This window comes from Brachyistius frenatus, unplaced genomic scaffold, assembly GCF_029030835.1.
Source record: "Brachyistius frenatus isolate BFR_SWC_R1_liver_20210118 unplaced genomic scaffold, ASM2903083v1 Contig_37, whole genome shotgun sequence".
Lineage (NCBI taxonomy): Eukaryota > Metazoa > Chordata > Actinopteri > Embiotocidae > Brachyistius > Brachyistius frenatus.
The window spans coordinates 1,834,290-1,860,582 of NW_027210636.1; the positions used below are offsets into that span (position 1 = coordinate 1,834,290).

Below are 26,293 nucleotides of genomic sequence, written 5' to 3' on the forward strand. Positions count from 1 at the left end.
AAAACATCTAAGGTTATGTTGAATATATGGATTATATTTAAAATGTGGAGGAAAAAAAAAAAGAAACAAAAAAAAGAGGGTGACGTCGCCGACGTGACCCGGAAGTGATATCGACAAGTCCTTCCTGCAACGAGACCGGCAAGATGGCTGCGGACACGCAGGTTTGTGTGACTGGATTTTTTTGAATCGCGCGTTATTCGCTTTGAGAACGATAATAAATTAAAGCGACATCGAAATTCGCGGTATCCTGAGTGCCGATTTCCCCCCCCCCCCCCCCCCCCGGTCACGTTGTTGTGTTTGGGGCGTTGTGGGGAAACCCGGGCGAGGAGTCCGCGAGCGGCGGCGGCGGCTAACTAGCCGGTTGCTAACTCGGTGCTACGTAGCGTCAGCGCGGCTCGAGGACACCGAGCTGCCGCTGCGAGGAGGAGCTCCCGGTGACCCGCCGTCGCGGACGGAGGACCGTGTTTCTGTACTGACTCGTCCGGTACTTTGACCTTTTTGTTCTGAATCGAGTTTAAAGCGCAAAGCATCTTTTCGCGTGTGTGATGACGCGGTGGCTAAGCCACGCCCCCCAATAATAAGCCAGGTGTCGTTTCGGGACCTGATGACTTTTGAAGTGTCCTAAATATGTAAAAAAAAGTCATCAGTCGGTACTGTTTCCTGTGCTTTGTCGACCACCAGTTCTTCATTGTCGACTGCCATTTTACTTTTTTTTTTTTTCCAATATATTTATTTATTTTGTACACACACACACACACACACACACATTGTGTGTCTTAACAATTAAGATCCCAAATATGATGCTGTCACCCTGTATTTCACCCCCTGATGGTACGGCGCCACTCGTCTCCCTTTTGTTGTTACCACGGCAACAAATCTGGTCAGTATTTGCAAAATCGCCACGTCCCCCGGGCTTCACACACTCGTGGGCTGCAGAGTCTCAAGACGTCTGATGAGACATTGAAGCTTAACTGTCCCAGCGAAGGAGGAACGGGACGCAAACGTCTTGTTTTAACGTTAAAAGTCCTAAATTGTTGATTGGTAAACTTGAGAAACGGGGACGCTGTGGAAGCTCGCGTCTTTGAACGTCGCCCGCAGAGCCTCGACCGAGGTGGCGCCGAAAAATTAGTATCGGGTACCGTCGGTCATTTAGAGCATTTAAGAAATATGCAGAATATTCTCATGATCCGGACTATCGATCGTATCGCCGAGCTGTCTCACGTGATCACAAACGTAAAGATATTTCGGTTCGGACTGTCGGCGTCACTGAAATGAAATAAAAAATAAAAAATGTGACTTCAGGTTTCAGACACGCTGAAGAAATTTGCCGTCAACGTGACCACAGCCAGCATAAAGGAGCGCAAGCAGATATTCGGAGACCTGAAACAGTGCATCAAAGGCAAAGGTGAGTTATTTCATTTCTCTGCTCTATAATATAACTAGTTTAAACCTTCAGTCAACGATAACCCAAAATGTTTGTTTTTTTGTTCTTTCAGAGCTACCAGAGCCTGCCATCAAAGGACTATGCAAACTCTTCTGTCTCACTCCACACAGATATCGGTAGGCTTCTGTAAAAAAAACAACAACAACAACAAAAAAAAAACAACCCGTCTGAGACGCAGAATAAGATTCTCGTTTCCGAGTGTTCGTACCTTATTTTTGTGTTCACGTGTGTGTGTGTGTTGCCTCTCAGGGACGCTGCATCGCGCAGAGAGCTGCTCTCCGTCATCGGGCAGCTGGCTGAGAAGCAGCCCGACATCCTGGTGACCAGCCTCCTCCACGGCCTGCTGAACAGCGGCGTCGTCAGCAGAAATGGAGATCCGAGGTACCGCTCGGACCCGCCGCTTTTTCACCCGTGAAGTTTGACATTTCTAACGACTTGATTTAATTCCTCCATCCAGAGATACTCAGAAGAGAACAGGTTCATCTGTCAGCGTTAGACATCTGTAATTTTTCAGCCTGTGTTTGACCGGCATTGTAAGCAAGAATTATATCGAGTGCCGTCTATAATTACAATAATTATTACGACGAGCGTTTTTATAAAATAAGAAACACGATCAACCAATTTGAAACGGCAAAATAAAAAAGTTATGCGTATAGTTGGATTTAAAGGGAAATTAAAAAAAACAAAGCAACTGATTCGATGAGAACACATGACGAGCCCGTCTCTGGTTGAATGTTGTCGTGGTTGTTTCTTCCTTCTCACGTTTGCCTCGTGATCTGTGCAGTAAGTGCTCAGGCTCCGCCTCCTTCGTCGGCCTGTCGTGGACCTGCCTCCTCGTCCCCGCCGTGTTTTCCGCCCCAGAGAAGAGAGAAGGACCCGTCTGGAAGAAAATGGTCAATGAAGGCAGCGATTTTAAACTGAAATAACATTATTTGTATGAACAAAGGATTTGCCTCACATTTTTACTTACTGCTTGTTGGTATCGCCTCGCTTTCCAGGTGGAGGTGCAGAGCCTTCTCGTGGCCGAGGTGGTGGGCGGAGCCAAGAACACGGCTCAGAAGTCCAGTCTGAAGAATCTCAGTCACCTCTGGGAGGATGTGAGTACATGTGACACGCAGAGACACACATTGATGTTTCTAGAGTGGAAGATCTACTTTCAGAAAAAGAAGCATTTATGTGCTTTCAAATTGTCTGTTCAAAATCAGATTAAAATAATTTTGGATTTAAAAAAAAACATACAATAATTCGATAACACAAAACACATCCTGTTTTAGTCCGTTTTAGAACTAAATGCCGTCTAGAACGAAGCCTTTTATTACAATAAACAACATAATCTGTGATTTGAGAACAGCTGTAATACACAAAAAAATGTCTGACGGTGTGATTGTCTTCACCAGAACCCTGGACTGGTGGATCAGTACATCAGCACTCTGCTGACTCTGGACCAGAGCCCGACCACTCTGGCCATGCTGGGCGTGTGTTTGGACTTCTGCTCTGCTCAGAAAGACAAAGCAACAATCGAGAAGCACAAGGTGAGGTTTATTTTTCATTATTAACGAGGATCAGTCGAGATCCAGTGTCCACAACCTTTTTTTTGTGTGTGTGTGTCTGCTGTTCTCCAGAGCGCCATGTTGGACCTGTACGTGAAATCGGTTCTGATGAGCAAGACGAAACCTCAGCAGCACGTTTTGGACAAGAGCGGCTCCGTGCTGCGTCACGTGTCGCACTCGGAGTTCAAGGAGCTGCTGCTGCCGACGCTGCAGAAGACGATGCTGCGCAGCCCGGAGAACGCCATGCAGAGTGAGACGCTTTTTACCGCGTTCACCGTAAGCTACTCGCACGTTTGAGGCTCACGCGGTCCGTTAAAATAACGCCGTTCGATGTCTTTGCAGCCGTTTCCTGCCTGCTGTCCGCCGTCACTCTGGACCTCAGTCAGTACGCCATGGACATCGGAAAGGCCATCGCAAGTAAGTATTCAGCTGATGCTTGATTATTATCTTAATAATAAACTTTATCTGTATCGCACTTTTCTAAACTCAAGTTACAAAGTGCTTCACTTAAAGTAAGCCATTAAAACAAAACAAGTGAATTCCAACAAGTCTTTTAACGACACGATGATCGTATAAAACAGCCATGAAAACAAATTAAAACAGGCTATAAAAGAAAAATCAACCAAAAGCAGAAAAGGCTCTCCGATAAAAGTATGTTTTTAAGATGAGATTTAAAAGATGTCACCGACTCTGCAGACCTGATAATAATAATAATAATAATAAAGAATAAAAGAACCCTCTATTTAGCATAATTATTGCTGTACGTTTGTGCTTCAGGCCAGCTGAAAGCGAATAATTCCCAGCTGATGGAGGAGGCGGTCCAGGCCATGCAGAACCTGGCCCAGCAGTGCAGCGACCCCACCGCCGTGCAGGACATCGTCACGCACCTCTTCAAGATCCTCGGAGGTGAACTCGTTGTTTTCTCATTAGACTGAAATACTGTGTTGATCTTGTTTTTTAAACTGAAGTATAATTCTTGTGGTTGCAGGCTCTGAGGGAAAACTCACAGTTGTTGCCCAGAAGATGAGTGTGTTGTCAGGTAAGAGGCCTCTTTTAATTATCTGTCAACAAGATACAATAAAGAAAAATTTCAAAAAGATATCATGAAATCAAAGATCCTGATTAGCACAGTAGAGAACAGGAGTCCGTCCTCTGAACCGGTGAAAGAGGCAGATTGAATGAGAATGAATCCATAAGAATATCGATGTTTAATAAAAATGCTGAAAGAAAGGAACAGTTGTTCGGCTTTAATACTTTTAATTTTCTACCTTTTGTTGCTGAAGTTTGGGGGAAAAAAAGCATCATGATTTTTTTTATTTGTCGGAAATCATTAGAAAATGTATGTCGTTCTGGGTTCTGTTTTTTTCTTCTTCTTCTTTTTTTTTTTTTTTATTAACCATGTTTCGTGCGCCTGTTTGCCCCGGGCATGTTGTTCGTTTACGACCCGATAATAAAAATGAATCCAATCCCGTCCTGTCGCAGGGATTTCCAGCTGCAGCCGTCACGCCGTGTCGGGAACCTCCAGCCAGACTCTCAGCTCGGCGGTCACCGTGATGTTCATCCCCTTTTTACAACAAGAAGGTATCGACACTTTGGATCTTAACCCAGAAAAATAATCTCATAATTAGATTTAATATCGAATGGGTTTTGTTTTTAGTATAAGTGGATTATTTAGTGTTCTTTCTCAGGCAGATCATTTGAATTCATTCTGGTAAATATCACTTGTATCGTTGAGTCATTTGTAATTAAATACAAGGAGAATGTCTCTAAAATATCCACTTCAAGGCTTAATTCTACACTACTCCACCGGGGTTCAGTATTAAATTAGTGATTTATTCTCCTGTTCTTTGCCTTCATTTTTTCAGCGTGCTAAATTAAGATTTCAAAGAAACTGAATTCATAATTATTTCATTATCTCCTATAATTAAGTGGGATTTTTTTCCCCTTCTATTTTGGCAGAGATTTTCTTTTTTTTTTTTTACAGTGTGCTCTCCTTAAGATGAGAAAAGACTTTGTGGGAAATTTGTGACAGAAATTTGATCACAACAGCTTAAGAATACAATACAAATAGAATAAAAAAGAAAGATATATAGGAAAATGTAAAAAATTAAAATAAAAAGTACAAACCAATGTACAAATACAAGAAGCTATACACACAAAATAAATAAATCCAACTTGACCAATACAGTGAAATGTAAAGAAAAACATAACTATTGCACGTAGGGGATCAAAAAATATAGTATGAATTGTACATTTTAAATTTCTTCTACATGTCAGTTTTATCTCAGAGCCTGTAATACAAGTGTATGTGTTGGTGCTGGAAACTCTTTTTTAAATTTATTTTATTCTAACCTTTCTTCACTTGGTTTTAGTTCACGAGGGCACCTTGGTGCACGCCGTGTCGGTGCTCTCTCAGTGGAGCAGCCGCCTCACCGTGGAGGTTCCCTCCGCTCTGCTGGACTGGCTGAAGAAAGCCTTCACCCTCAAGACCTCCACCTCCCTGGTCCGACACGCCTACCTGCAGGCCGCGCTGGGGGCCTTCAAAGGTCCGTCCTACAGGGGGCGACATTTCACCGCACGTTTTAATGTCCAGCGCCTCTGACCTCTGTCTGACCTCTCGTCTCCTTTCTCCTCCCCCCGGTGTTCAGGCGACACTCTGGCCGTGGCCTCGGACCTCGTGCCTTTACTCCTCCAAACGGTCGAGAAGGCCTTGGCCCAAAACTCCCAGCATGCTCTCCTCGCGGAGGGCGTGGCCGCCTCCGTTCTCCTGAGTCGACTCGCTCTGCTGGAGACGCAAGCTGGTGACTCTTTTGTTCCAGAAATGTTCTCAATCTCACTTACGGAGCTTGCGAGAGAGAACTTTTAACATTGAAGTCGAAAAAGTGACTTATTTATTTATTTGTTTGTCTTTTTGTCTCTGCAGAGGCGAAGTTCGCCACCTTCTGGAACCTGGTGTTAGACGAGAAGAAGCCACTCTTCACCACAGAGAAGTTCCTCTCCCAGGGCAGCGAAGAAAGTACGATATTTTTTTTATTTTTATTTTTTACCAGCTTTGAATACTTCTAAGTGGGTTTAAAAAGGCAGAGACATTAAAGTGATGGCTTGTTTCTGTCTGCAGCTCTGCTCACAGTGCTGCTGCTCTGTGAAAGGCTGTTTTTGGACCACGCCCACAGGCTCAACACCAGCAAATCACAGTGAGTCTTTTCCGATCATACAATGCAGCAACTATATAACGTAAAACCAGCAAAAAGGGCTAAATTACTTCTTCCAAACTTTCTACCGTTGTTGCTGTTTGGTGCTAAAATTGTTATGGGAATCTACCTCGTAATTTTTTTTACACAGAACCAACTCTTTAATCAATCTGTTTACATCATTATTTACTCCTTACAAATAATAAAATTGTATTAGAAATGCATTTTTTTTGGGGGGAGGTATTTAAACTGCTTTCCAAATGCGGTTTATCACAAGGACACAAGATTTTCTAATAATTAAATTATGCTTGATATCATACACACTGACTGTATCAATAAGCCCAAGTACATGAAATAACAATGCTCATGAAAAAAAAGCTCTTACATGCGTTATAATTACAATACTGCTTTTTTGTTGTTTTTTTTAAAGCTGCTTTTCACTGTTATCAGCAGATTTTAATGTGTTTATTGTCTGATTTATACTTTTGTTGTGTTGTTTTAATCATTTTAACTTTTTAAAAAGCGCTATATAAATAAAATGTATTATTATTTATTATTATTATACAGCAATTATCATGTTGTCACGAATTAAACGCTGCATGTTTAAAATACTTTTTATGATTAAGGTGCTAAAATGTGTCGTTTTTATATGCTTCATTTTCTAAAATGCTTAATTTGCGTTTAATAGAAGATTTACTTTAAAGAGAGGATGCTGAACAAAAACTGAAAGTGAGGACGAAGTTACACGCGTGTGCACTATTTTCTGTTTGGACTTCCGCTTGATGCACAGATTTGTCTTGATTTCACCGCCTCCCTCAGTGCTTCGCTGACATTTTTCCTCCACCTGTCGCCGCGCTCTGCAGGATGTATCATCACGCCGCGGTTGCAGTCGTGCTGTCTCGGAGCTGGCGCGTCAGGAAGAAGGCGCAGCAGACCGTCAGGAAGCTGCTCTCCTCGCTGGGCGGCTCCAGTCTGGCCCACGGCCTCCTGGCAGAGCTGCGGGTGGTCATCAACAAACACAAAGTACACACTGATGACGCAACTCGGGCCTCCTGTGAATCCACGGTATTGAGTTTCTTTCTCTCTTTTTTTAACTCCCATTTGTAAATTTGTGTTTTTTTTTTGTCATTCAGGTTTTACCGCAGGACGTCCTGGTGACCGAATCCGGCGAGCTGACCGAGGTGGGGCGCGGCTACGTCCCCCCTCGTGTCCTGCTGGACGCCCTGTGCGTCGTCTGCTCCTCCGCCAGCCAATGGGGCGACCCCGCCGAAGCCGAGAGCCTGGCCATGGAAATCCTCATCGTCGCCCACCATCCCTCCATAGGTACGAATCGCTCTCCGAATTGTTGTGTTTTTTTAGATGGTTTAAATAACCCTCGGGGTCCGTTGGAGACGTGTTTGTGATCTCACTCGCGTCATGCGTGTCTTTTCCAGTTGAAGCTCGCCCCGGAATCTGGCCCGTCCTGCTCTCCTCCATGAACATCAAAGCCGAAGAGTTTATAGAGAAGAACCTGGAGGCGATCCTGTCTCATCTGCTGGAGGTCAACGCCGACAACCAGGTCAGACGTGAAACACGCGTATCTTTCTATTTACAGGATTTATTCACACTTTGATGACACCTGTAAAGAAACCGGAATTTTTGATGATATATATACAAGAAAAAAAAAAAATCTAAAATCAAACTTTATTTACATACCAGATGTGAGATTTGCGTTATTGGTCTCGTGGCCGAATAAACTCTTTTTGCACAAGCAGCATTTCTGCACTACTTTCAACGTGACACAAGTTTACATTAAAGGTTCGGTGTGGAGGAATTGTGAGGAGCTGTTGGCAGAAATGGAATATAATACTTATAATTGTTTTACCTTAAAATTAGCCCTTTATATTTAAATGGAAACTAGCAAGAAAACACGCTTAAATATGGTCAAAGAGACATTAAATTCATGTGTCTTATGTGAAAGGAAAATAAAATCAGTTAAAAAAAAAATTAAACTTAAAAAATCTGAGCTAATTTTGCACTGTGAAGGAAAATCTTCATATAAAATCAGTTTATAGTAATAATTTTTCGTGGCTAATAAAATAAATCGCAATAAAATGTCGTACCAGGTGTTTTGCGCCTTATTTTTTCCTCAACTTTCATCCACGTCAGCGTCACGGATAAAAAATTTTTTTTTATTATCCCGACGAGCAACGCCAGTTTCTACACATTCACCGTCTGAATATTTATCGTTGTGGTGTTCCTCCGCAGGCGGTGAGAAACGCGGTCGGCGCCCTCTCGGGCCTCTCCCCCAACAAGCTGTTGCCGCGGGTGATCACTCACGTCGCCGACGGACTTTCCCGACCGGCGCTGCTTCATGTCACCAGGGAGGAGTACGCCATCATGCAGACGCCCGACGGAGAGCTGTACGACAACAGCATCTTCCAGAGGTAAACGCACACAAAACCTGCCGGACTTCTGAACTCTCAACTTCCTGTTTGGGTTTTTTTTTTTTTTTAATTTTTTTTTATTAACTCCCACCTGTAAACTTCCTGCAGTGCCCAGAAGGAAAACACCAAGAAAGTAAACATGAAGCGAGAGAACAAGGCCTACTCCTACAAGGAGCAGATCATCGAGCAGGAGTTACAGGAGGTGCGTTCCAGTTGTTGTTGTTGTTGTTGTTGTTGTTGTTTTAACGCGTGTTAATATCAAGAACTCATTTTAAATCTGTTTAAATTCCCTTTTGTTTGATCTGGCAGGAGCTAAAGAAGAAAAAAGGCATCAAGGAGGAGGTGCAGCTCACCAGCAAACAGAAGGAAATGATGCAAATCCAGCTGGAGAGGGAGTCCGCTGTTCGGAAAAGACTGCAAGAGGTACGAAAGCCACCGAATCAGTTCTTTAAAGCCTGACAGTGTGACGTGTGTTTTATTAAATTCTCTCCCTTGTTGACCTCCTTCGTCCTCCAGCTGGATGTGGAGCTGCAGAGCGTGGTGGGTCTGGTGGAGGCCATTCTCCAAGAGAAACCCGCTCAGATCACCAGGGAGCTCCCCACCGTCCTCCAGGTCCTAATGCCCCTCCTCCAGTCCCCTCTGGCTGCTCCGCGCATCCAGCAGGTCTTCCTGGACATCGGCGTGTGCCTCATGCCCAAACACCTCCACTTTCTGGGTACATTCCTTGTCTCGGTGTCTTATTAATCGACACAGCTCTCGTCCCGGCTTCTCTTTTCAGTATTTAACTCTTCACTTTTTATTCCTGTCCTCCCAGCTGTGCTGGTGGGTCATGTGACTTTGCGGCTGCTGAAGCCCGAGTGCGACCTGGACGAGGCCTGGGAGCAGGAGGAGCTGGACACAGCCGCCACCCGCACCGTGATGCTGCTGCACATCTACACTGTCCCGCAGAGAGAGGGCAAGACGGGCGGTGAGCACAATCATGAAAGTAAAAAAAATAAAAAAAACGGTCTCCGTTTTAGTTTTTTTTTTTTTTCATCCTGACCGCTCTCTTGTTCCTCTAACTTCATCAGACGTGACTCCTCTCTCCGCTCCCGCGTTCTCCTTCTGCTTCCCGCTGCTCAACGCGACGCTCCGCGAGTCTTCGGGCGGCGACGAGGACGCGGAGAACACGATGATCAAAGCGCTGCAGGTCGTCAACGAACACTCGCAGCTGCGGGCCGACACCGAGGCCGACGACATCACTATCGACGAGGTACGGCGACGCGCGTCTTCTCCGTCTTGCGAAGTGCACGTAAAGATGGGAATCGAATTGTTTTAGCCGTTTATTTAACAGTCGAACGGCTTCATTTCCTGTTTATTTATTTATTTATTTTTTTGTGCGTGTTAGAACGGACCAGAGCTGCTCCCTCGTGTCAACATGCTGCTGCTGCTGACCAGAATTATTTCCACAGCCACGCCGAGACTTCAGGTAAACGACAACTAACAGTTCATTAAGGAACGTAGGATTTATATACACGTAGGTTTTATGCATGTATACGTGTTTACATACTAGATTTATAGGAAATTCCTCACGAGGAATAACCCCTTGAGACGTACCATCTGGTTTTCAGGGAGGGTCCTTAACGTGCAAAAATACGCAGACACAAACCGAGATATCACACAAAAAGAAACAAAAAAATGAACAATATACAAACAATAAGACGTGAAATAATTAGGCGCACAAAGAAAGGAGACCATACTCCACAAAGAATAAAGTAACCTAATAATAATAATAATAACAGTGATGGTACCGAACAACAAAGCCACAGAAAATAACTAAAAAAAAAAAAAAAAAAGTATAATTTTAATGATACATTTGGTATTATTGACATGTACGATTCGGGTTTCTTTGCTGAAGGCTTTATCGATCTGATTGAGGATAATAGAGAGAGATTTGTTCCAGATATAGCATACATTCATTGTATGTGACCTATTGACTGTTGCACTATTTATCCGTTTTATTTCCGTGTCCTCGTGAGGACAGACTCGCCGCTTCTCTCCTGCGTCTTGACACTTTTTATCATTTTTCTTTTTTTTTTTTTTTTTTTTTTAAACACCCTCTTGTGTTGTCAGGTGTTGGCGTCTCAGTGCCTGACCGATCTGTGCTCCAGCGCCGGAGGAGGAGACGGCTGCACAGTGGCAGAGCAGCAGGAGATCGACGTCCTGCTCAGCGCCCTGCTGTCCCCCTGCTTCTCCGTGCGGGACGCCGCCCTCAGGGTGAGCCTCGCGTTCGCGTCGTAACGAAAGCCGTTTTTTGAATGGCGACGGGAGCGCACGTTTGAACACGTTTCACGGTAAAAACCTGCGACCAAAGCTGTGCGCACGCGCGTCCATGCGTGACCGTCTGTGTTGCGTTCAGGGGCTGGTGGAGATGGAGTTCGCCCTGCCGACCGACAGCACGGAGACCAGCGGGATGAGTTTGCTGCGCAGGCTTTGGGTCGCCAAGTTCGACGTTGAGGAGGAGGGACGAGCTTTGGCCGAAAAGTACGTAACTCTGAGCTTTCTCGCTCACTTTCTACGAAAACGTTTTTGTGGTCAGAAAATCAACGTTTCTTGACTTTGCTTACGATTATTCCACCGTTCAACCATTAAATACTGTCAATTTGAACTCTGCTCTTCTCCATATGCTGTTTTAAAATATGTTTTTCTTTTTCTTGTATATTTCTTGGACTGTGAAGCAGAATGAGAAAAAAAAAATACTGTTGTTAATGTCTCGTCTCTCGCGTTCCTCTTCAGGCTCTACGACTCTCTGGGTCTGGAGTTGGTGCCCGAACTCTGCCCACTGCTGATCGGAGACGTCACTCACCACGAGGAGGCCATCCGCTCCGCCGGGGCTGAAGCTCTGTCCAGCGCCGTGTCCCAGTACCGGGACCAGTCGGCCACGGTGCTCGGCCAGCTCACCGAGCTCTACCATCAGAAACTCTATGTAAGACCTCCCCGACTTTTAAACAGCTTCTCTTACTGCCGGATGAATTTAAGCTCAATAACCAAAAGAGTGTATCTTTTTTGTTGTTGTTGTTCTTCTTCTAAAGAGGCCGCCGCCTGTACTGGATGGTCTGGGACGAGTCATCTCCGAATCTCCACCTGATCAGTGGGAGGCCAGGTGATGATGATAATAATAATAATGATCATTTGATTCATTTACCAGCAACTTAAGATATAGATAAGATAATCAAAAGATGACACGATACAAAACCCACCAGCGCCATAAAATAAAAGTTCGTCTTCAGAAGACAGCCGGGAGTTTCACAGCTGGAAATCAGAGACACATCGAACACATTTGAGGAGAAGTCGGTAGTCAGGAATGATTCAAAGGTTTCGTCTGAAGATCCCAAACAGCAATCGGGCTCATAAAGAGTCAGCTGATTGCAGATGTAGTAAAACAAGCAGTAACATCGTAAAATCAGCTCTAAAACATGGATTTACAGTCATAAGATTGCTTCGCCTGGTTCATGTTTTTGCAGCGTTTTGTATCGGCTGCAGTCGTTGCACGTTTTTCCCCTATCGCGTTGCGATAATCAAGTCTGGAGGAAAATAACAAAAAATTGTAAGTACTACCTGATAAAGGAATAAATATGCAAATCACTTCATTTGATAATGAGTATTTAATAAGAACATTTTAATGTGAAGACCACATTTCCCGCTAGTAATGCAAGAGTTTTATTTGGTTGAATAGAAGAACAGGAGCAGAGCCTTTCTGATTGGAAATGAGGAGTTGTATATAGTAAAGGAGAGTTTTTGTTACTAAAACGAGCTTTTGTTCGACAAGACTTTATGTCCCAAACTTTAAGCCAGCACATCTTCTGTTGACGACATTTTTTGCTGGAAAATCGCAGGAGTTAAAAAAAAAAAAAAAAATTGCAAGCTCCTGCAAATTTTGCAGCGATTGCTTGAATTTGCGTTAATTATTGCGATCGCAAGACTGGCATTTTTCATCTTGCATAATTTATGTCACATCTAATGTATGACTCTCTCCATTGATACAGTGGAATACTAAACACCATAAACTTAGAGTATTTGTAAATGAAATTCAGCTGTTTTTTTTTTTGGTTGTTATTGTGCACCGAGCTCTTTTCTTTTTCTTTCTTTTTTTTTAATGAACACGTGTCCTTCAGGTGTGGCATCGCTCTGGCTCTGAACAAGCTGTCTCAGTACCTGGAGGAATCCCAGGTCACGCCGCTCTTCCTCTTCTTCGTCCCCGACGCTCTGAACGACCGCCACACCGAGGTGCGGCGCTGCATGCTGGACGGCGCCCTCTCGGCGCTCAACACGCACGGAAAGGTACCCGCTCGCTTCTTCTTTCTTTTTTTTTTTTTTTTTTCTGCAGCCAGATGTCGTTAAATGTTTTTTGCCCCGGCTTTTTTTAAAAAAATTTTTTTTTTTTACGTTGTCAGGACAACGTGAGCTCCCTGCTGCCGGTGTTCGAGGAGTTCCTGAAGAACGCCCCGCAGGACGCCAGCTACGACTCCGTCCGTCAGAGCGTGGTCATTCTCATGGGCTCCTTGGCCAAACATCTGGATAAGAACGACCCCAAGGTCAAACCCATCATGGCCAAGCTCATCACCGCGCTGTCGACGCCTTCGCAGCAGGTGAGCAGCAATCCGAGAGGGGAATATTTATTACCTCCTCGTTCATCCGGACTCCAAAAGGGCCGACGCTCCCGGACACAAAATGAAAGAACTCACCTCGTTATCTCTCGTCCCTCACCAGGTCCAGGAGTCCGTGGCCAGCTGTTTGCCTCCTTTGGTGCCCGCCATCAAGGAGGACGCCGCGGGGATCGTGAGGAACCTGCTGCAGCTGCTGCTGGAGAGCGACAAGTACGCGGAGAGGAAGGGAGCGGCGTACGGGCTGGCCGGCCTGGTCAAAGGTCTCGGCATCCTGGCACTCAAGCAGCAGGACATCATGGCCACGCTGACCGACGCCATCCAGGACAAGAAGAACTTCCGGCGGAGGGAAGGTCCGTGAGGATGCAAACCCGCCGCCGGACTGTTTGGTTTTATTTTTTGGGGTTTCACACCCTCGTTTGCCAGATTAACATCTGTCTTGCGTCTTGCAGGAGCTCTGTTTGCCTTCGAGATGCTGTGCAACATGTTGGGGAAGCTGTTCGAGCCGTACGTGGTCCACGTGCTGCCGCACCTCTTGCTCTGTTTCGGAGACGGGAACCAGTATGTTAGAGAGGTGAGCGGGTCGTGTCCCAACTGCACTGCGGGTTAATATCTCGCTTTCACCTCTCGTCACCAAAATAAAACTCGGAAAAAGCTGAAAAACCCAGAAGTGACGATATTTTGCGGGAATTAAATGCTTATTATCAAATGAAGTGATTACATATTACTGTATGCTAAAATGAGAGACCTGCATATCGTGGGCCGACGTGTTAAATTAACATGAATTAAACAGCATTTAAAGCTCTTGTTTTGACAGCTGATTCAGCCTTTGTAGTATCTCTTAGTCAGAGCGCTGTCACTTTTGAGATTTTTTTTTTTGTAACTTTGAGCCCTGCGGTTTTCTGAGTTGAATAAAAGATTAAATCAAATAAACTGAAATATTTCTGTGATGTACAGCATAATTATTAGTATTATCACAGGAATTGATTACATATCATTCTTTCATGTAGTGCAAAGAAAAAAAACCTTTCTCCACTTGAACATTTTTCGAATTCCTGAAATTTTACTGCAAAAAAACTCACTTTAATACTCAGCAGATTACATCGCAATTTTTTTTAAAGATGTCAAAAAATCCAACATTTTTGATACCGACGATCACAATAAACTGGTACGAACGTTATAACTGCAGCTGTAACACGCCTGCTCCTCCTTCCAGGCTGCAGATGACTGCGCCAAAGCCGTGATGAGGAACCTGAGTGCCCACGGCGTGAAGCTGGTCCTCCCGTCCCTGCTGGTGGCCCTGGAGGAGGAGTCCTGGAGGACTAAAGCAGGTGAGGAACTCACTTCAAGCACACAGGGTTCGCAGGGAGGTCTGGAAAGTGGCGGTGGAAGAAACACAATTAGATTAACTCTGTTTTTTTTTTTGCTATGTTTGGATATTGTTTAGAAAGCTAAGGAAATCATAAATACTGCTGCACATTTACTGAACTAAATATCTACTATCCTATAAAATGACCTTCTCCTCTCGTTGCTCCCAGGCTCCGTGGAGTTGTTGGGCGCCATGGCTTACTGTGCGCCCAAGCAGCTGTCCTCCTGCCTGCCCAGCATCGTGCCCAAGCTGACGGAGGTGCTGACCGACTCCCACGTGAAGGTGCAGAAGGCCGGCCAGCAGGCCCTCCGACAGATCGGCTCCGTCATCCGCAACCCCGAGATCCTGGGTGAGTCCGTTCACCTGGCACTAAATGTGCATTTTTTTTTTACTTTTTTTAAAATTCTGTAAATATCATGTAGTTACTCCCTCAGGAATGTTTCCAGAAATGTTTTAAGTCTGTCAGACATAAATTAAAATCCAACATAAAAAAAAAATTATGCTTGTTTTTAATATAGTACATTTTGGAGGATTTCTGAGTAATTTCTAACCTCTTTGTTGTTGTTCCTCTGTCAGCCATCACCCCCATCCTGCTGGACGCTCTCACCGAACCGTCCAGGAGGACCCAGACGTGCCTGCAGACGCTGCTGGACACCAAGTTCGTCCACTTCATCGACGCGCCCTCCCTGGCCCTCATCATGCCCATCGTCCAGAGGGCCTTCCAGGACCGCTCCACCGACACCCGCAAGATGGCCGCTCAGATCATCGGCAACATGTACTCCCTCACTGACCAGAAGGTAACCGGAGCTACGAGTCGACCCGCTCCTCCAAAGACTTCTTTTTAAAAAAAATAATGAATAACGGTGTGGTGTGTTTTCCTGCTTCTAGGACCTGTCGCCCTACCTGCCGAGCGTTATCCCCGGGCTGAAGGCCTCCCTGCTGGACCCGGTGCCTGAGGTGTGTGTGTGTGTGTGTGTGTGTGTGTGTGTGTGTGTGTGTGTGTGTGTGTGTGTGTGTGTGTGTGTGTGTGTGTGTGTGTGTGTGTGTGTGTGTGTGAAAAAAACACTTTCACGGTCATAACATATGCTGTGTGTGTGTTTTAAACTCCTCCCCCTCTCCTCCAGGTGCGTACCGTCTCAGCCAAAGCCCTGGGAGCCATGGTGAAGGGGATGGGCGAGTCCTGCTTCGACGACCTGCTGCCGTGGCTCATGGAGACGCTGGCGTCGGAGCAGAGCTCCGTGGACCGCTCCGGAGCCGCGCAAGGTTCGGCGTCTTCCTCCCGCCCCGCTCTGGATTTTTTTTAAGCCGTGGTCGTCCGCTCGATTACGGAGTCGCTGAATATCTCCCGTGTCGGTCTTGTTTCAGGTCTGGCCGAGGTGATGGCTGGACTCGGCGTGGAGAAGCTGGACAAGCTGATGCCCGACGTGGTGCAGACCGCCAGCAAGGTGGACATCGCGTCGCACGTCCGAGACGGCTACATCATGTTGTTCATCTACCTGCCGGTGACCTTCGGAGATAGATTCACGCCCTACGTCGGGCCCATCATCCCCTGCATTCTCAAGGTACCGGCCACTCACATTTGTTTTTGTACCATTTAAGTACGACTCTTAACTCCAACTATGTGTATCGAAAGCAACGGTGCCAGATGTACATTTTAAATCACTGTCCTGTTATTGTGCACTGAAGACATTCAATTCATTTTTATTTACATAGCGCCAAATCACAACACAGTTTATTTCAAGGCACTTAACAACACAGTAAAGAACTTTACAACATTATAGTGAGAAACAACAATTCAACAATTTCCACTTAAACTAGGAGGGGGAAAAAAAAAAACCTGTCCTTTTTAAAGGGAGAAAAAAACCTCGAACAGAAAGAAGGAAAAACTCCCTTTTAACAGGAAGAAACCTCCAACAGAACCGGGCTCAAGTGGTCACAACCCAAAGTTAAAAAAAAGACAGATTTATTTAATCCTAAACCGGTTTACAAAAGGGCAAAATCTTGCCTATCGGTGGTGTTATAAGGGATTCTAAATTGATCTGAAATCTGAAAGATTGCTGCTCCAGTCAGTTTGATTACTGTGTATCATCATGCAGCTAAGTCCTCATCTTCCTCCTCCTCCTCCTCCTCTTCTTCTTTCTCCCTCTCCAGGCTCTGGCCGACGAGAACGAGTACGTGAGAGACACGGCGCTGCGAGCCGGCCAGCGAATCGTCAGCATGTACGCCGAGACCGCCATCGCGCTGCTGCTGCCCGAGCTGGAACAAGGCCTGTTCGACGACCTGTGGAGAATCAGGTCGGATGTAGAAACGACATAACGCGTGTCAGAAAGATCCAAATAAACGTCACCCCGTACGTTGACTGATGCGTTTTCCGTTTTGTTTGTCGGCCCGTAGGTTCAGCTCCGTGCAGCTGCTGGGAGATCTGCTGTTCCACATCTCCGGTGTGACGGGCAAGATGACGACGGAGACGGCGTCGGAGGACGACAACTTCGGAACCGCCGCGTCCAACAAAGTACGAATAACGTTGGGTTTTCTTCGAGGCAAAATCCTGCGCCGTTTTCATCCAGGTTAATGCTTGTCGTCACACTGCTGACCTTTGACCTCCGTCCCAGGCTATCATTTCCGCTCTGGGCGGCGAGCGCCGTAACCGCGTCCTCTCGGGGCTCTACATGGGCCGCTCGGACACCCAGCTGGTGGTCCGACAGGCGTCCCTCCACGTGTGGAAGATCGTGGTGTCCAACACGCCCCGGACTCTCAGAGAGATCCTGCCGACCCTCTTCACGCTCCTGCTGGGCTTCCTGGCGTCGACCTGCCCCGACAAGAGAACGGTACGACTCACTTCTCGCTTCCGTTACCCCGTTTTCATCCCTGCTGGGTGTGAAAGTTCCCACGCTGAGACGTTTTTGACGTTGTGTTTTTTTTTTGTTGTTGTTGTTTTTTTAGATCGCAGCTCGGACGCTGGGCGATCTGGTGAGGAAGCTGGGAGAGAAGATCCTCCCCGAGATCATCCCCATCCTGGAGCAGGGGCTGCGCTCCGACAAGAGCGACGAGAGGCAGGGCGTCTGCATCGGCCTCAGCGAGATCATGAAGTCCACCAGCAAAGACGCGGTGAGTCACGCAGACACGGCATCCTTACTGCTTTCGGTACATTACAGGTCAGGGTGCTTTTTGAAAATGCAGATATATTCTGGGCTCGTTTTCAGCGGTGCGAGGTCAAGGTTTTATACGTCGGTAGCTTAATTTGGGGCATTTATTGCTTAAACAATTATTTAAACATATGAACTCATGAAACAGACTCTCCAGAGAAACAGACAAATTAGTTCAGTGACAGAAAGAAATGCATGAGCGACTCTCGAACTGAGCTGAAATGAAGCGGGTGCACATGAATAAAAAGTAAATGAACAGAAGTTACTGGACGTAACTCCAGTTCTATGATTATGTCTATATTTTGTTTTGTTTTTTGGGCGACTGGTTGGGGAAACACTGATTAGAATTATTTTAATTATTAAAAAAACACTAAAATTAAGATTTCTTGTTCTTTTTTTTTAAATATTTGCACATTAGTTTAATCTTCTAGATGAGTTAATATATATCTATAGCAGGTGTAACTAGTGTTTGCATAGAATTTAATAACAAAAACAAAGTCGCCAAGTTAGTTAGTATTGATTTACCAAACAATTTTTTTTTACTAGTTTATATAATGAATAAAACCCAATGCTACTTTTTTTTCTTTTTTAAATCTCCACACAAAAGGTTTCCACAGTGACGGCAAAGCATGAAGCTAGTTTTTGTTCTGTTCTGCATTAATTTTGTAGATTCAAAACCACAAGACTTTTCCAAGTGTTTGAATATCAAGGTGTACATTTTTATATTTAACTTTTCCATTGTGATTGTCAACAAATTGGTCTCATGTTTTTTTTTGTAATTGTAATAGACTGAACACCTCATTAGGCTGATGGCGTTTTGTGCTGCAGGTGCTCGTCTTCTCCGAGTCGCTGGTCCCCACCGTGAGGAAGGCTCTCTGCGACCCTCTGGAGGAGGTCCGAGAGGCCGCGGCCAAAACCTTCGAGCAGCTCCACGCGACCATCGGCCACCAGGCGCTGGATGACATCCTGCCCACCCTGCTCAAACAGCTGGTGAGGGACGATCTGAAAAACCACGTATAACGAAAGGATTTTAAAACCGTCCGATTTTTTTATTTTATTTTTTTTAAACGCTCCGAATGTGTTTTTTTCTCAGGATGACGACGAAACGGCCGAGTTTGCTCTGGACGGCCTGAAACAAGTGATGGCGGTGAAGAGTCGCTCCGTGCTGCCTTACCTGGTCCCGAAGGTACGACGTCGGTTTTTCCTTTTATTCTTAGGCCTTCATGTTTTAAATTTTTTTTTTTTTTTAATCTACCTAATTTCATCTAGATTTTTTTTTAATCTAATAAAGTGAATGTGCTCCGCTTGTCGTACCAGCTGACGGCTCCTCCTGTGAACACCCGAGTGTTGGCCTTCCTGTCCGCTGTGGCTGGAGACGCGCTGACTCGACACTTGGGCGTCATCCTGCCCGCCCTGCTCTCCTCCCTGAAAGGGAAGCTCGGAACGGAGGACGAAGCGCGGGTAAAATCTCTTCAGATCTCTTCTTCTTCGCTCCTGTGGAGTCCCGCACGGCTCCATATTGGGCCCTTTTTTTTTAATATACATATATATATATTTTCTCTCCATATGCTCCCTTTGGGGTCTATATTTAGAAAATATAATATCTCCTGCCATTGTTACACAAACAGTGCAGGTTTAACTCCCCTCTGAACAGCAGCAGCTTTCCTTTCATGTCGTCCTTTTAAAAGCAAAAGAAGAATCTTAATCTCCATTGTCCATAATCGTTTTTTAATATTCTTCTTTTGCTTTCAAAAGCACGACATGAACCGTTTTGATAATTTTCTGATATTATAGGCTTTTATGAAATTGATTCAGTCTTAAATTACCATGATAATCCTTACCAATTAAATTATTGAATCTATTTAAAGGACTTTGGGCAACATTTGCTTTTATTTTGAAACTTCCATTCTGCTCCTCGTTTGTTTTTAAACAGTGTTTTTTTGTTTGTTTTGTTTTTTTAACCATGCCGGTGTGCGTTTCCTTCGCTTCAGGAGCTGTGCAGCTGTCAGACGGTGATCCTCTCCGTGGAGGACGAAGTGGGCCAGCGGATCATCATCGAGGACCTGCTGGAGGCCACGCGAGGCGCCGACTCGGGCCTCCGGCAGGCCGCCGCCACCATGCTCAACGCCTACTTCGCCCGCACCCGCCTGGACTACAGCGCCCACACGCGCATGCTGCTGTCGGGCCTCATCCGCCTCCTCAACGACTCCAACCCGGAGGTGCTGGTTCAGAGCTGGGACGCCATCAACGCCATCACCAAGGCGAGTCGGAAGAAGGCGCGCGAGATTTGCCTCTCGTTTGCGAACACAAAATTGAGGATCGTCTCTGAATCAAAGAGTGAACGTGACCTTCGGTTTTCATTTTGTTCTGCAGAAACTGGACGCGAGCAGCCAGCTGGCTCTCATCGACGATCTGCATCGAGACATCAGATCGGCGGCGGCGGACGTGAAGGGTCAACACCTGCCCGGTTTCTGTCTGCCCAAGAAGGTAAGGAGGTCGCTCCGGACGCCGTAAACAACCCGGACCCCTTTTCTCCCTTCGGCTCCCGTCTTCTCAGACGATGACAACTTTTAACTTCTTTTAAACTATAACATCTTAGCAGGGCTTCAGATACGATGTCACGCGTTGTAAGAGTCCAAAATCAGATCACGGCAGTCGTTTATTCTTGCTTTAAACTAAACAACAAAACATTTGGACATCTAACGTGAGGTCAGAGACTTGGACTGATGCCTCGTCCCACACAACAATTTGTGAATGCAGAATCTGCATTCTGCTGTATATCGCAGTAAATTTAACATCTTTGGATGTTTGACTGTTCAGAAAATATAGAAGCAATTTGAATATGTCACTTTGTGCTCTACAAAATCACAAATGTACCTTAATCCACATATTAATGACCCGTTGTTGACTCGGCAATTAAGAAGTTAATCACAAAATGTTCACAGACCGATCAATTATGAATGTAAATAATATTAGTTGCAGCCCTGTTCATCATTTCCTCCCCCCCCTCTTTGTTTGCGCAGGGTGTGACCTGCATCCTGCCGGTCCTCCGAGAGGGCGTCCTCACCGGCAGCCCCGAGCAGAAAGAGGAGGCGGCTAAAGCTTTGGGAGGGGTCATCAAGCTGACCTCTCCGGAGGCCCTGCGGCCCTCCGTCATCAACATCACCGGACCGCTCATCCGTATCCTTGGAGACCGCTTCGCCTGGACGGTGAAGACGGCTCTGCTGGAGACTCTCACCCTGCTGCTGGCCAAGGTCCGAATCCGCTAAAACAGATCGCCCAACGGCATCTTTGGCGATCCAAAGCTCTAACCCTCCTCCTCCTCCTCTTCCTCCTCCTCCTCTTCCAGGTGGGCATCGCCCTGAAGCCCTTCCTGCCGCAGCTGCAGACCACCTTCCTGAAGGCGCTGCAGGACACGAGCCGCGGCGTGAGGCTGAGGGCTGCCGAGGCTCTGGGCCAGCTGGTGTCCATCCACACCAAGGTGGACCCGCTCTTCACCGAGCAGCTGGCCGCCATCCGCAACGCCGAGGACTCCGGCGTCAGGTGTGACACTCGATCCTTTTAAATGTTGTTTTAACGCGCTTGAAAATAATAGCCGAGTTATTCTACTTCCCCAAAATTTTGAAATCGGAGCAATAAGCGACAGAAATTTGATGAAGCTCTCTTTTTAAATTTCAAAGTCAGATATTGTTTCATTTTAAGTGTCACAAAATAAGGTTTGCGTGGTGTCAGCACGTCTTATTTACTGTATGTTTTACTCGGGGAAAGAAAAACAGTTATTGCTTTTCACATTTGTGCCAAAATATTTCTAACTAGAGGCTCATATTAGCTCATCACATAACAAATGGCAGTTATGTTTGGGATTTTCTGAAAATAGTAAATACATTACACAATTTGGCCACCAGAGAGCACTTGCAAGTAAAAAAATTTTAGCTCTGTAACATCCGGCTCAGGACACGTCATCTGTCACTCTTTTATAAAGTTCTGTTTTAGAAAAAGAATTACTTGTTTGTGTCCCAAAATTTTTTTTAGGGTTCTTTGTTTTCACTCTCGTTGTTTGCGTTCGCAGGGAGACGATGCTTCAAGCCTTGAGGTTCGTCATCCAGGGGGCCGGATCGAAGGTGGACCCGGCCATCCGCAAGAACATCACCACCACATTGCTCGGCATGCTGGGACACGATGAGGTATGACGGGAGGAGCGGGACGCCTCTTCTTTTTTTTTTTTTTTTTTTTTTTTTTAATCTTTGGCCACACATCAACTTTTTTTTTCTTTTTCCCCACTTCAGTATTTTTGTAATAGCTGCTAAAGAAATGAAATAACTTATAATAATGAAACCAAATGTATTGGCACTTAAAGAGGTTTCGCAGAGGGGTGTGTGTGGGAGAGGTGGGTTGAGGGGGGTGTAGGTGTCGCTTTCTCAGTTATTACTGTAGAAAAACGGAAGTCGAGGTTAGAGGATGTGGTTTTCTAAAAAAGTGGTTTGAGAATATATGACGCAGAACTGTCTGGTGTGTGTGTGTGTGTGTGTGTGTGTGTGTGTGTGTGCGCGCGTCTGTCTGTCTGCGTGTCTGCACGCAGGATGCAACCCGTATGGCCTCCGCCGGCTGCATCGGTGAGCTGTGTGCCTTCCTGTCGGAGGAGGAGCTGAAGAGTGTGCTACTGCAGCACGTCTTGGGTCGGTATTTCAACACGGGTTCACCTTCACGTCTCTGAAGTCAAACAAAAATACATGTGTGCGTGTGTAGTTTTAGTCTCTTCGGTCTTAATGTCATCAACGGGCCCCTAAATGCTTCCTATGAGATATGTATTTACATTAAGGAAGTGTTCTTTTCTCCTCCTTTTTTTTTTTTTTTTTATATGGAAGTTTGCATTTTTGTTTACATGTTTAGATGTTAGTCGCCATTTATTAACATGTAATATTGTCCGTGTACAGTATGTAGCTGTAACGTTAGTTATTGTCAGTGTGTTTGCTTGGTAACATTAATGTTCACTGACAGAGTGACGATGGAGCTTAATAAGGAGCTAATTACAAATTAAAAATTGTATTCCCATATTTAGACATGAAATGGGTTTTTTTTGTCTACTCAGCACAACGTTGTTCGTTATAGGTGATTGAATTTGAGCTTTTTTTTACTCTGTGAAAGTCGAGGAATTTAACGTTTTCACTCCCGAGTGTCCAAAAAAAAAAAAAAAAAAACGGGCTTTTACTCGTGATGAAAAGCTTAACGCCCCGTCTTGCCTCCCCCCCCTCTCCCCCCTTCCAGCGGACGTGTCCGGCGTGGACTGGATGGTGCGTCACGGCCGCAGCCTGGCGCTCGCCATCGCCGTCAAGTGCGCGCCCGAGAAGCTGTGCGCGAAGGAGTACTACGATACTGTGACGGAAACCATTTTAACCAACGCCACCGCCGACAGGGTGAGTAGAGCGAGAGAGAGAGAGAGAGAGAGAGAGAGAGCACGTCTTCACAAACGGTTCTTAGAAACCCGCCGTTTAGAAGGAATAGTTTGACATGTTAGGAGTTGCACGCTGTAGCAATGTCTTGGACTTCCTGAAGTTTCTGCTGGTTGCGCGGTAAACCAGGGAGTAGTCCAACCCACTGATAAAAACCACAATTTATGGAAGCAAAAAAAAAAAAAACATGAATTAGCTGTAGAGGTGATGGATAGACTGGTTAGACCAGCTGGCTCCTCGGTTTACAGGCCTTATGCTAAGCTAACTGTCTCCTGACTGTTGCCTTTGTTCATTGTTAGAGTGCTGCAGATTATACCAACTACTTCTAAGATTCAACAGTTAGTTTAATCAGATGAATTCAATAAAAACAATACCTTTATTTTCTCAAGTTTTGTCAAATGTATATAATCTAATAAATGTAGCATAATTAATCCCGTTTGTCGTCATCCGTGTCACTGCACGCCATGACCCCGGTCCTCTTCCAGATTCCCATCGCCACCAGTGGGATCCGAGGAATGGGATTCCTGATGAGGCATCATTTCAAAACGGAGGGAGCCACGACCGTTTCACAGCGCATGATCACACAGTTTGTGAAGGTGAAACAGAAACCGTTTCAACACGCTCATAATCATCCATTTCTGCTTTTTTTTTTTTTTTTTTTGCATGTGTGAGTGTTTGTATGAGTGAGGAAGTGAGTTCCCAATAAGTCACTGAAAGGATCTTTATTGTTAGTCGGGCTTCACCTGACTATTCTTAACTGCTTCAATTGTCTTTGCTGTGATTGTTCTCTGGAAACCCCGTTGATATAAAGCCTCTGAAGGCCGGACCAATCAGCGACTAGAGGGGCGTGGCTAATGATGTTGAAGTCAAGCATCATTTGTTTCCAACACGGACTGTATAAGAAGTGGACGTAGCCTCATGGTCTGAAAAATGAGGCTGATGCGGAAGTGCCTCAAGTTGCAATACCACCGAGTGCCACTAGAGGTTGGCTAAAAAATAAAAAATGTCCATAGACTCCCATTCAACTTCTCATGAAATTCTAAGTCATTCATTTTTTCTAGCTGAAGTCTCTCCTTATTACTTTTCTGGCGGTCTAAAAATAATTTCATACTTTTTTTTTTTTCCATTCCTCAAAAAGCAGTGTTTTTGGTGATTTAAAAAAAAAATAATAATAATTTTTAATTTTTTTGTGATCAGCTCAAAACTTAGCAAATAGTTGTACGCTAAAAATCTCATAATGACAGCTGACGTCGGACCGATAGACATCAGATACGAGGTGTGTTTGGTAATAAATACATAAAAGCCACGACATGTTTGTACGTTGCGTTCAGACCGGATGCGAATTTTCGACCTGCAAAAATAATTTGCTGATTTGACGAGTACTTTTGTTTTGTTTTAGTTTTTTTGTTGTTGTTTTGACCGGTCTATATTTCCGTCATGACCTTTCCGTCGTCTGTCCGTCTGAACCCCCGCCAGTGTCTCCAGAACCAGTCCAGCGACATCAGGCTGGTGTCGGAGCGGGTGCTCTGGTGGGTGTTCAAAGACCCGTCTCCGCCCTCCATGGAGGTCGCGCTCGTCAAGCCGCTGCTGAAGAGTCTGCTGGACAACACCAAGGACAAGAACACCAGCGTCCGAGCGCAGAGCGAGCACACCATCGTCAACCTGCTGCGACTCCGCCAGGGCGACGAAACCATGCAGGTGAGTCTCCGGGGGAGGGGGGGGGGAATAAAAACGCTCTTACGTTGACATAATAAAGGGACACACTTTTCTATGATTTTATTTATTTTATTTTATTTTTCCCAGCAAACAGCAGAAAGCAAATTGGGGGATTCAGCTTTTTGTCAGCTGCTCTCCAAAGATGTGAAACAAAAACCAGCTGTTAGATATCGGCTCAGTTAAAAACATTTCTCTTTACATTAAGCCTTTCAGCTAGTTGCTCTTGAAGCTCTCTCGCACTTCGAACTACCGCGCCTTCGAAATGCACAGTGCTCATTTTATATTTTAACTCTTGTTTGGGTTTAATTTTATGCATTTTATCGGTTTCTTATATACATCTCATTTTGTTTATTTCTAAATGTTCCTTTATATCTGTTTTTATGTGAAACACTGCATGTAATTCTGTCTGTGAAGCTCTTTGAGCTGCATTGCTCGTATGAAAGGCGCTACACAAATAAAGATGATTATTATTATTATTATATATATATTTTAACCTCTTCATCCCCTCTGTGTGTTTCAGAGTATGACTGCCATCCTGGACTCCGCGAGTAACGACCTGCTGTCGGAGTGTCACCGCCGCTCCTTGAAGAAAATCGCCAGCCTCCAGGACTCCAACGAAGAGATCGACGACACCATCCTAACATGATGGAGGAGCGGGACTACGCAATCGAAATGGCGACCGCAGACGTCAACAGCAGGCTTGACTGACATAAATAAACAAACCATCGGTGTATGACGACCCCCCCCCCCCCACCCCCTCCAGACACGCACACACTGTCGCCCTTCAGCGGCTGAGGCCGAGTAGTGTTTCGACTGGTTTCCTCCCCCCACATACTGTATTCCCCGACAAATTTATTTTATTTTATTTTTCCTTTATCTTTCTCATTGTTTTAGCAGCCCTTAAGCCCAATTTATAACTTGTTTCTTTTATCTTGCGGTGTGCAGGTTATTCTCCTGTACCGAACTGCATTAGGAAAACACTATGCCAAATCTTTTTCTTTTTTTTCCTTTTTTTTTTTGGGGATATCTCAGTGTTTTGCTACTTATTTTACCAAAATGATTTCAAGCATCGCCGCCGCCGCCGTAAAGAAACAATCCCCCCCTATCTTTGACTTTTATTTGGACTTTATTGTGCGAGTTGTGTGGGGAAAGCAGCCTCTTACAAGACTACAAATAATTCTTATGTCAGTGATACAGTTGTAAAAAGGCAATGCAAAAATAAAAAAAAATTAAAAAGATCTTGATTTCATAATGTGGTGTGTGAAATATTGGACAGATGTTTTTCTTCAGAGGTGGGGTCGGGGGTCACCGAGAGGCCTCTTAACACGGAGAGACATCTCTGCTCGTCCGAGCCTCGT

General features: G+C 45.2%; 1 protein-coding gene across 1 annotated transcript; it reads left to right on the forward strand.

Annotated features, from left to right (window-relative positions):
* Positions 1-109: 109 nt before the first annotated feature.
* gcn1 (GCN1 activator of EIF2AK4) lies at positions 110-26,187 on the forward strand. The gene is made up of 57 exons (XM_069701554.1): positions 110-161; positions 1,303-1,405; positions 1,497-1,560; positions 1,694-1,825; positions 2,229-2,337; positions 2,443-2,541; positions 2,842-2,976; positions 3,067-3,244; positions 3,337-3,411; positions 3,772-3,900; positions 3,983-4,033; positions 4,477-4,575; positions 5,367-5,540; positions 5,643-5,795; positions 5,918-6,010; positions 6,113-6,188; positions 7,049-7,208; positions 7,319-7,508; positions 7,619-7,743; positions 8,433-8,611; positions 8,720-8,813; positions 8,921-9,034; positions 9,128-9,326; positions 9,426-9,578; positions 9,682-9,863; positions 9,999-10,079; positions 10,724-10,867; positions 11,010-11,134; positions 11,387-11,576; positions 11,683-11,753; positions 12,766-12,931; positions 13,045-13,239; positions 13,361-13,607; positions 13,707-13,828; positions 14,471-14,585; positions 14,793-14,972; positions 15,200-15,420; positions 15,512-15,580; positions 15,748-15,886; positions 15,989-16,185; positions 16,775-16,917; positions 17,018-17,135; positions 17,236-17,451; positions 17,567-17,731; positions 18,598-18,759; positions 18,863-18,955; positions 19,087-19,230; positions 19,761-20,030; positions 20,143-20,256; positions 20,793-21,023; positions 21,119-21,312; positions 21,839-21,953; positions 22,349-22,445; positions 23,035-23,183; positions 23,705-23,815; positions 24,696-24,917; positions 25,456-26,187. Exons 1-57 carry the CDS (start codon positions 144-146, stop codon positions 25,579-25,581), a joined length of 8,016 nt encoding a protein of 2,671 aa, XP_069557655.1. The 5' UTR covers positions 110-143; the 3' UTR covers positions 25,582-26,187.
* Positions 26,188-26,293: the final 106 nt, after the last annotated feature.

Excerpts from the sequence above, each read along its gene's own strand:
- gcn1 (XM_069701554.1), top strand. Across the intron at positions 4,576-5,366 it reads CCCCTTTTTACAACAAGAAG|TTCACGAGGGCACCTTGGTG; the intron begins GTATCGACACTT and ends ACTTGGTTTTAG. Across the intron at positions 13,240-13,360 it reads TGTCGACGCCTTCGCAGCAG|GTCCAGGAGTCCGTGGCCAG; the intron begins GTGAGCAGCAAT and ends GTCCCTCACCAG.